This window comes from Conger conger, chromosome 19, assembly GCF_963514075.1.
Source record: "Conger conger chromosome 19, fConCon1.1, whole genome shotgun sequence".
Classification (NCBI taxonomy): Eukaryota; Metazoa; Chordata; class Actinopteri; order Anguilliformes; family Congridae; genus Conger; species Conger conger.
Genome location: NC_083778.1, coordinates 14520205 through 14530204, shown reverse-complemented (window position 1 = coordinate 14530204; position 10000 = coordinate 14520205). Strand labels below are relative to the sequence as shown.

Genomic DNA, 10000 nt, shown 5'->3' with positions numbered 1-10000 from the left:
GCAGGTGCAGCAGATCCTCCAGCAGCAGGTCCTCTCCCCGCAGCAGCTCCAGGCCCTGCTCCAGCAGCAACAGGCCGTCATGCTGCAGCAGGTACTGTCCCCCCCACCTCAACTGCCCCAGACTAACCACCCTGTCCCAGACTAACCACCCTGTCCCAGACTAACCACCCTGCTGTTTATACCTCAACTGCCCCAAACTAACCACCCTGCCCCAGACTAACCACCCTGCTGTTTACACCTCAACTGCCCCAGACTAACCACCCTGCTGTTTATACCTCAACTGCCCCAAACTAACCACCCTGCCCCAGACTAACCACCCTGCCCCAGACTAACCACCCTGCCCCTAACTAACCACCCTGCCCCAAACTAACCACCCTGCCCCAAACTAACCAGCCTGCCCCAAACTAACCACCCTGCCCCAAACTAACCACCCTGCCCCAGACTAACCACCCTGCCCCAAACTAACCACCCTGCCCCAAACTAACCACCCTGCCCCAAACTAACCACCCTGCCCCAGACTAACCACCCTGCCCCAAACTAACCACCCTGCCCCAAACTAACCACCCTGCCCCAAACTAACCACCCTGCCCCAGACTAACCACCCTGCCCCAAACTAACCACCCTGCCCCAGACTAACCACCCTGCCCCAAACTAACCACCCTGCCCCAAACTAACCACCCTGCCCCAAACTAACCACCCTGCCCCAAACTAACCACCCTGCCCCAGACTAACCACCCTGCCCCAGACTAACCACCCTGCCCCAAACTAACCACCCTGCCCCAAACTAACCACCCTGCCCCAGACTAACCACCCTGCCCCAAACTAACCACCCTGCCCCAAACTAACCACCCTGCCCCAAACTAACCACCCTGCCCCAGACTAACCACCCTGCCCCAAACTAACCACCCTGCCCCAGACTAACCACCCTGCCCCAAACTAACCACCCTGCCCCAAACTAACCACCCTGCCCCAGACTAACCACCCTGCCCCTAACTAACCACCCTGCTGTTTCCACCTCAACTACACCCACACCTCTATCCTAACCACCCACCATCCAGCTCAAATGCATTTAAAATGTCTGATTGTCTTTCTTCCTTTCCAAGTCTGATATGTCCAGTGGTTTAGAAATGGTCACCATTGTTTTACAGTTCTGCATCTCCAAGCACAGAGCTCACTGCTCAAATATCAGATACTATGCTCAATTTGTCATGGAGCTGGCACTATCTCTGCAACCACTACTTTAGATAGAAGAGGTGTGCGTCTTCCGTCTGTTGGATTTAGATGACTAGGGTTGGAATTATTTGTTTTGGGACAGGGAAGACCTATTACTAGACCTCATGGCTGCTATATTTTACTGGATAGCCATTTAAAAAGGGGAAATCTCATTGGATGCCAGAAAGATTCTTGCATTTCAGATGGCGATTTCCCTTTCCTCAAACAATAGGCTTACAATAGAGGCCTTGTTTCAGGTTGGGCTGTATATTGTAGGTTTAACTGAGATTGGCATGCCGGTATACACTAGTTACGCCAAACATGTTGAGGATTAATCCAGACTTTTCAGAGCAGCACAAAAACATGGTGTGAACATGATTGACGGCTCCTCTTCCAGCACTTAAAACCCATGTGGAGACGTAATGCAGAAGTGCCAAAATATATACTGCACAATTGGATCATTCATAGCATTCACTGAAAGTCTGTGCATTTACACATATGCTGGTTTTGCGATTTTCTGCACTGTGCACTCTCCAGGAGCCAATACAAACCAGAATGTAGAAATGGAGAAATAATCATTTTGTGTGTCAGAAGAAATGCTGGAGTCATCTGCGCCCGTGTCAGAGCTGCCTGTGTGTGTGTGTGTGTGTGTGTGTGTGTATGTGTGTGTGTGAGTGTGTGAGTGTGTCTGTGTGAGTGTGTGAGTGAGTGTGTATGTGTGTGAGTGTGTATGTGTGTGTGTGTGTGTGTGTGAGTGTGTGTGTGTGTGTGTGTGTGTGTATGTGTGTGTGTGAGTGTGTGAGTGTGTCTGTGTGAGTGTGTGAGTGAGTGTGTATGTGTGTGAGTGTGTATGTGTGTGTGTGTGTGTGTGTGTGTGTGTGTATGTGTGTGTGTGAGTGTGTCTGTGTGAGTGTGTGAGTGAGTGTGTATGTGTGTGAGTGTGTATGTGTGTGTGTGTGTGTGTGTGTGTGTGTGTGTATGTGTGTGTGTGTGTGTGTGTGTATGTGTGTGTGTGAGTGTGTGAGTGTGTCTGTGTGAGTGTGTGAGTGTGTGAGTGAGTGTGTATGTGTGTGAGTGTGTATGTGTGTGTGTGTGTGTGTGTGTGTGTATGTGTGTGTGTGTGTGTGTGTGTCTGTGTGAGTGTGTGAGTGAGTGTGTATGTGTGTGAGTGTGTATGTCTGTGTGAGTGTCTGAGTGTGTGTGTGTGTGTGTGTGTGTATGTATGTCTGTGTGAGTGAGTGTGTGTGTGTGTTTTAGCAGCAGTTTTCCGGACACTCCTTAAAGCAGGGCGGCTTCTGGAGCGTGTGTAACGCCGGCGCGCTGCGCCACAGACTGACACATTCATTAAAGTGCCGCTGAGACGCGGACGGTGTCGTTCTGTCACCCCGCCACCTCTGACCCCTCTCCTCTCCTCTCCTCTCCGCCCGCGTCCCGTGTCGTCTGTTTTGATTCGCCGCGACTGGGAATCGGCAATGATGCGCTTCCAATTCACACAGCTCATATGCTGTAAACACACATCAGGAAAGAAGAGTGTGTGTGTGTGTGTGTGTGTGTGTGTGTGTGTGTAAATAAAGATATAAATATATATATAAAGGTCAGATTCCCCATAGGGTTTGAAGTATTGCATTCCATATCATAGCGGAGATGATGTTTGCCGTGCTGTTTACAGGCCGGGAGACGAGTCCTGTCATAAACAGCTTTCCGACCTTTCCCTGATCTTTCATAGAGTTTTTTTTTCTCTTTCTCTAGCAACATCTACAGGAGTTTTATAAGAAGCAGCAGGAGCAGTTACACCTGCAGCTCCTGCAGCAGCACCCAGGCAAGCAGGTGAAAGAGGTAACACGGCTTCTGCATGCTCCAGATTAACCTTTTTCGAGAGCACTGGTTTAGGATCTTGAAAAAAAGATTTTTAAGATTCTAATTCAGTGTTCTAGGTAGAATCTTTTTTCAAGATCCTAAGCTGGGGTTCTAGAACTCCATGGCTTTCAGTTACAGTAGGGATTGTCACATCAGCATTAGAAGTGTTCAGGTTAGAACATTCTAGTTGTATCTTCGTGATGTCACGTGTTGGAGTTATAGGGGTGTAAGTGCATCCTGTCCCATGTGAGGAGATGTGCCTGTCACTCTGTAGCGGTAATTCGCCTACTGGTGAGACCCCAATATGGCCCACCATTCAGTCAACATATGACCTAAACTTTGACTGGCATTTAAATGCATGTGTTCATTTATGTCACACAGACACTTTTGCAGAAGTTTGGTGTCACCAAAAATGGTCCAAATCTTCAGTTTAGACACAAAAAGTGAAATGTTGATTGAATCCAAGCCTGTGCCTCTGTAGTGGAGAAACTTACCTGCTCTTAACCCTACAGAGGGAATGACCCACCAATACGTGTGTTATGCGCAAAGCATTGATTATTTCATCGTGGGATGGGGTGGCCTACTTTTACTGTTAATGCCCTGCATGGAATGCACGCTCCAGGACCGGATGTGCCTGATTAATGAAGGGGGGGGGGGTTGTAGGTTTGGGACAGTGAGCGCACTGCTCCACACTGACGCCCTCATAAATCACGCTGGCCAATCATCTTCCTCCGAACTGGCGGCAGAGCCAATAAGGAAACGGAAAGGAAATAATGGAAGCCACTGAGGCAGCAAAGGTGCGCCCCCCCCCCCCCCCCCCCCCCCATTCCACCCTCAACAGGAAGCCCCCCCGCCCCAGGCCCCAGAGGTGCAGCTATGTTTGGATCTGCGGATAGAGATTCAGCCGGCCATCAAACGGGCGGAATAGAAATTCCTCCTTTATTTCTCCGGAGACTCCGCCCGCTGCTCGTTTTCCTGCGAGAGCGTCTTCTCCTGCCCTCAGACAGAACGCAGCACGGGGAAAAGGTCACCTCTCCCAGGCACGACCGCCCCCCTGCCCCGCGCGTCCCGTGCTCTCCACCTCTCGCCGTTGTCCGCCGACTCCGCTGGAACCCGAGAGCCTGTCCTAGGTGCTGCGCTGTGGCTGTGTAACGGGCAGCGTGTGTGAAGGCTGCTCCCTCCTGCACTAATAGATCCCTGGAGGCCTGTGTTCACGGCCCTCTGGGGGCCTACTCCACTGCACACTGCCCGTTATGTTGGGAAAGGAGAATTTTAAATGACGGAGCTTACATAGAGATTGTGGACTGAACTGCGAAAAACGTCTTGTCTTAAGTGTTTTAGCCTTTTAGTCTTAAGCAGAAAATATTGGCTTGTTTTTAAGTTCTTGTCAAGTAAAATTGTCTTACCCGAGTGGGAAATCTTGGAATGAGTACCACCTCATTGGCAATCTTTTTGTCTTCGCAAAAATGTAATAGAGATAAGATTAATAATAGATTAAATATGAGACTGAAATACTTGAAAGGTTATTTTGTTTTTGCAGTGCATGCTCTGGTCTCACTCTTATCTTTTTGCTCCTTGTTCATGAATTGCGGTCACTTGCGAGGATCAATATTGATTTTCCTTATAAATCATGCTTTTGTGCACTTGCTTTATTTTCAGACATTTCTGCGCCTGAGTGCAGTGTTAATGTCAAACCCCAGGGCTCTGTTAATTGGCCTTGTTGTTTTTCCCCTCAGTGCGTGTAACAGGGAACAGGAAGTGACCCCGCGGTCTTAACCGCGTTGTTAACATCGCTGATCTCCGACAAGTCCCCGCTGCCTAATAAACCTAAACAGCCAATTAGAAATGCGAGACAATTAACAGCTATGGAGGGATGTGTTTAATTACCGTGCAGTACACCATCTCTACAGCTGTCTGGAGTACAGTAAATTTGAAAGAGGGCACAGCATGTCGGAGGAGGAGGGAAAGAGCATGGAGGCCGCAGTGCTTGCATTAATTAGCGGAATTTGTGCTCTGCTTATAGCAGCAGCAGTTAGCGGGACTAGCATTAATTAGCGTAATCTGTGCTCTGGCCGTAGCAGCAGCAGTTAGCGGTGCTAGCATTAATTAGCGTAATCTGTGCTTTGGCTGTAGCAGCAGCAGCAGCAGCAGTTAGCGGTGCTAGCATTAATTAGCGTAATCTGTGCTTTGGCTGTAGCAGCAGCAGCAGCAGTTAGAGGTGCTAGCATTAATTAGCGTAATCTGTGCTTTGGCTGTAGCAGTAGCAGTAGCAGTTAGCGGTGTTAGCATTAATTAGCGTAATCTGTGTTTTGGCTGTAGCAGCAGTTAGCGGTGCTAGCATTAATTAGCATAATTAGCAGCAGCAGCAGGTAGCGGTGCTAGCATTAATTAGCATAATTAGCAGCAGCAGCAGGTAGCGGTGCTAGCATTAATTAGCGTGATCTGTGCTCTGTAGCAGCAGCAGCAGCAGGTAGCAGTGCTAGCATGAATTAGCATAATTAGCAGCAGGTAGCGGTGCTAGCATTAATTAGCATGATCTGTGCTCTGTAGCAGCAGCAGCAGCAGCGCTAGCATTAATTAGCATAATTAGCAGCAGGTAGCGGTGCTAGCATTAATTAGCGTGATCTGTGCTCTGCAGCAACAGCAGCAGCAGCAGTTGGCGGCGCAGCAGCTCGTGTTCCAGCAGCAGCTCCTCCAGATGCAGCAGCTCCAGCAGCAGCAGCACCTGCTCAGCCTGCAGAGGCAGGGGCTCATCTCCCTGCCCCCCGGCCAAGCTGCCCTGCCGGGCCAGACGCTTCCGCAAGGTACGCCCCCCCCCCCCCCCCCTTGCTCACTCACGTCACACACTCCCTCTCTCTCCTCTCCCGCTCGCTCGCTCGCTCGCTCACTCTGTTGCCGTGGCTCCCGCCGGCGCCGTTGTTGTTGTGTGTTGTTGTTTACCGCCGCGGAGACAGCAGGCAAGAGCGAGCGCCGAGCGGAGGGAAGGAACCCGCCGCGGATCTCCTCGGCTCTCTCTCTCTCCCCGCTCCGCCCGTTCACGGACGCCGTGCGCCACGGTAACGCTTCCCGTCACCCGGAGCGGAGCGGCTCGACCGGAGGCGGCGTCCCCGCCTTTTTTTTGCCGGTTAATCGTCGAGCGAGAGGCGGGGGAGAGGCTGTTGTTTGTGAGCGTTGTTGACGAGGACTGAGAAACCAGGGGGAAGGCTGTGAAACGGGGCAGAGCGTCGAGGAGAGGCTGCCGCGTTTGTGCGCGTCCGCGGGCGCTGAGGGCTCGCCGTTCGCCGTCCGCGTTTACGGAGCGACGCCGGAGACCGTTAAAAATAAAAAATAAAAATAAACGCTCGCATCGATCTGTAAACCGCTCCGGTCTTCTCTTTCCTCCGTCGATGTGATCTCTCCGGCTTCAACAACAGCCTTGAATTGTTGTCTCGGGATCGTACGTAGCCTATTTCTCCGGAAGATAAGGAAATTAATTGGAATGTAAAAACAGTAATTGCATGCGCGCTTGTGTACGTGCTTGTGACAGCGCGTTAGGTCTATACTCGGGTGTGGATGTACGATTGTGACTGTTCTCCATGCCTGCTCATCTATTTTGTTTGTGTGTACGGCATTGCGTTCGGTTCTTAGTCCTGCGTGTATACAGGTTTGTTCAGTATGTTGGTAACAGTAGTGGGGTACAACTGTTCTTCTGGAAATGTCGAGAAATGCCTGAAAAAAAAAAAAGTCATAATATTGGAAGAATGTTTTTACACTTGGGGTGGAAAAGATGGTGTATTGATAAAGAGCAGATGCGATAAAGGGTGAGAAATAAATAAAAATAATAAATAGTATGACATGTCGGGGACCAAAGTCACAGGCTTCCTCTCCAGAAAACCCAGGCAGCCGGCACTGGTTTGAGGACATAATCCTCTTGAGAATATTTGCATAACAGTAGTTGATGGAAGCATTGAATTGCATTTTCTTTTGCCAACTTTTCCATGCTAATTCGCGTTAACGGTTGTGAGACATTGTGATGGGGGCGACATGGCTCAGGCAGAAAGAGCAGTCGTCTGGCAGTCGGAGGGTTGCCGGTTCGATCCCCTGCCTGGGCTGTGTCGAAGTGTCCCTGAGCGAGACACCTAACCCCCAAATGCTCCTGACGAGCTGGTCGGCGTCTTGCATGACAGCCAATCGCCGTCGGTGTGTGAATGTGTGTATGAATGGGTGAATGAGAAGCATTGATTCTACAGTGCTTGGATAAAGGTGCTATATAAAATGCCAACCATTTACCATTTACCATTTGATGGAAACCTAACGGGGTGTGTTTGTCTCCCAGCTGGCCTGAGTCCCGTGGAGCTCCAGCAGTTATGGAAAGACGTGACGGGCCCTCACAACATGGACGACGGGGTCATTAAGCACGGCGGCCTCGACCTCAGCACCTCCTCCTCCTCCTCCTCCACTACCTCCTCCGCCGTCTCCAAGGCCTCGCCGCCCGGCGCCCACCACTCCATGGTGAACGGCCAGCCCAGGAGGGAGAGGTAGCTCGGTTTCCTTCCTCCACATGCTACCGCGCACTCGCCGGAGGAAACTGCGAGAGCCCTGCCCGCAGCACGGGGCTCCTCGCCGCGGGGAGCGAGCGAGCTTCCTGTTTGTTTGTCTGTTTAATAGCTGATTAATGTCTGGGTAATTGTTAGAACAGAGCCTCCCCTCAGTGATGCCAGCTGTTTAGCAGCGTGTTCGCGGAATCAAAAGCGGCCGGGCGTCGCTCGAAACTGCGCTGGCGGAGAGGTTGCCTCGGTGCGCTTTGACACTTTTACAGCTTTGTTTCCTCCCAGCTTTTGAATTATCTTTGCTCTGCTGCTTGTCAGATAAACAGACAACACGATGCCTGTGTGGCTTTTAATAATGTTTATACGATAAACAGGCCTTTTTATATACCGCCGTGACTGGTACGTAAGTCTGTTTATGTTTCTGTCTACCCTTCTAATGCATGAATTAAGTATTTCCATAATATCATAAGCATATAGAAGCCCCATAGCATGCGCTTCAGTGAAGGTGGATGTGTACAGTAATTGGTTGAAAGCTGACGGCATCAGAGAGGGAGAGGGAGAGAGAGGGAACACTCGGAGAGGCGGTGTTGTGAAGCAGAGACATCAGCAGATGAAAGAGGAGAAAAAATAGGCATCCCCTGGGACTCCTGCAGCTCGCAGCCATCCGACAGAGACCTGGGTCTGGCTTACACAACACAGTGTGGACCAAAACAAGGGCCTGGCTTGTACAATATACTGTGGACCAAAACAAGGGCCTGGTCTGTACACTCTACAACATACTGTGGACCAAAACAAGGGCCTGGTCTGTACACTCTACAACATACTGTGGACCAAAACAAGGGCCTGGCTTATAAAACATACTGTGGATCACAATAAGGGCCTGGTTATACAACATACTGTGGACAAATAAAAGGTACTGGCTTGTACAACATACTGTGGACCAAAACAAGGGCCTGGTTTTACAACATACTGTGGACCAAAACAAGGGCCTGGCTTATAAAACATACTGTGGACCACAACAAGGGCCTGGTTATACAACATACTGTGGACAAACAAAAGGTACTGGCTTGTACAACATACTGTGGACCAAAACAAAGGCCTGGTTATACAACATACTGTGGACCAGCAAAAGGGCCTGGCTTATACAACATTCTTTGGACCAAAACAAGGGCCTGGTTATAGAACATACTGTGGACCAAAACAAGGGTCTGGTTATAGAACATACTGTGGACCAACAAAAGGACCTGCCTTATACAATATATTATGGACCAAAACACGGGTCTGGCTTATACAATATACTGTGGACCAAAACAAGGGTCTGGCTTATACAGCATCCTGTGAACCAAAGCAAGGCCCTGGCTAATACAACATACTGTGGACCAAAACAAGTTCCTGGCTTATACAACATACTGTGGACCAAAACAAGTTCCTGGCTTGTACAACATACTGTGGAACAAAACAAGGGGCTGGCTTATACAACATACTGTGGACCAAAACGAGGTCCTGGCTTATACAACATACTGTGGACCAAAACAAGTTCCTGACTTATACAACATACTGTGGAACAAAACGAGGGGCTGGCTTCTACACACTACAACATACTGTGGACCAAAACAAGGTCCTAGCTTATACAACATACTGTGGACCAAAACAAGGTTCTAGCTTATACAACATACTGTGGACCAAAACAAGGCCATAGATTATACAACATACTGTGGGCCAAAATAAGGGCATGTCCTCTACACTCTACAACAAACTGTGGACCAAAACATTGTCTGGCTTGCACAACTGAACAGGGAGACTGGGGCTGTTTCACACAAAAAAAGCAGATAAACTGGTACAAACTCACACTGTCCTTCTCTCTCTCTCTCCTTCCTCTTCTCCCTCCCTCCCTCCCTCCCTCAGTGTGCCGCAGGAGGAGACGGCGGTGTCACACTCCCTGTATGGACACGGAGTCTGCAAGTGGCCCGGCTGCGAGAGCATCTGCGATGACTTCGGACAGTTTCTCAAGTAGGCGCCGTCGGAAATCACGCTCTCTCTGCCCTTTCTCCCCTCTGACCGGTCGACCACTTTATTGGTTATTCACCTGAGGTGTATCCAATAACAGCGCCACGTGTCGATTTTGGGCCCCATGACAAGATCTCACATTGAGACCTACCCAACCCCCGGCCACCCCATACCTGCACAGTTACAGCAGAACTATCAGGCAGGGCCCTCGGCCACGCATTTCTGATTCGGACTCCAAAATGGCCGCCTCTGAAAAGCGAGCTACGCGGCGTTAACGGTTGTGTGAGAACGCGAGAAGCTAACACAAAGCGTGAGTGACTGCGTTGTCACGGAGAGCGGTGACTAGAGGGAATGAAATCTTCACGCTTCGTGAACAATTTGGATAATTGGCCTAT

At 50.1% G+C, this 10000-nt stretch overlaps 1 protein-coding gene across 1 annotated transcript in view; it reads left to right on the top strand.

Annotated features, from left to right (window-relative positions):
• LOC133118816 (forkhead box protein P2-like) overlaps positions 1–10000 on the top strand; it is a 100901-nt gene that overhangs the window by 69668 nt on the left and 21233 nt on the right. Inside the window, exons 4-8 of the mRNA XM_061229074.1 lie at positions 1–91; positions 2962–3048; positions 5708–5873; positions 7385–7586; positions 9504–9608. The exon at positions 1–91 is cut by the window's left edge and continues 1101 nt beyond it. Coding sequence (XP_061085058.1) covers positions 1–91; positions 2962–3048; positions 5708–5873; positions 7385–7586; positions 9504–9608 — 651 coding nt within the window. The remainder of the gene's footprint in view (positions 92–2961; positions 3049–5707; positions 5874–7384; positions 7587–9503; positions 9609–10000) is intronic.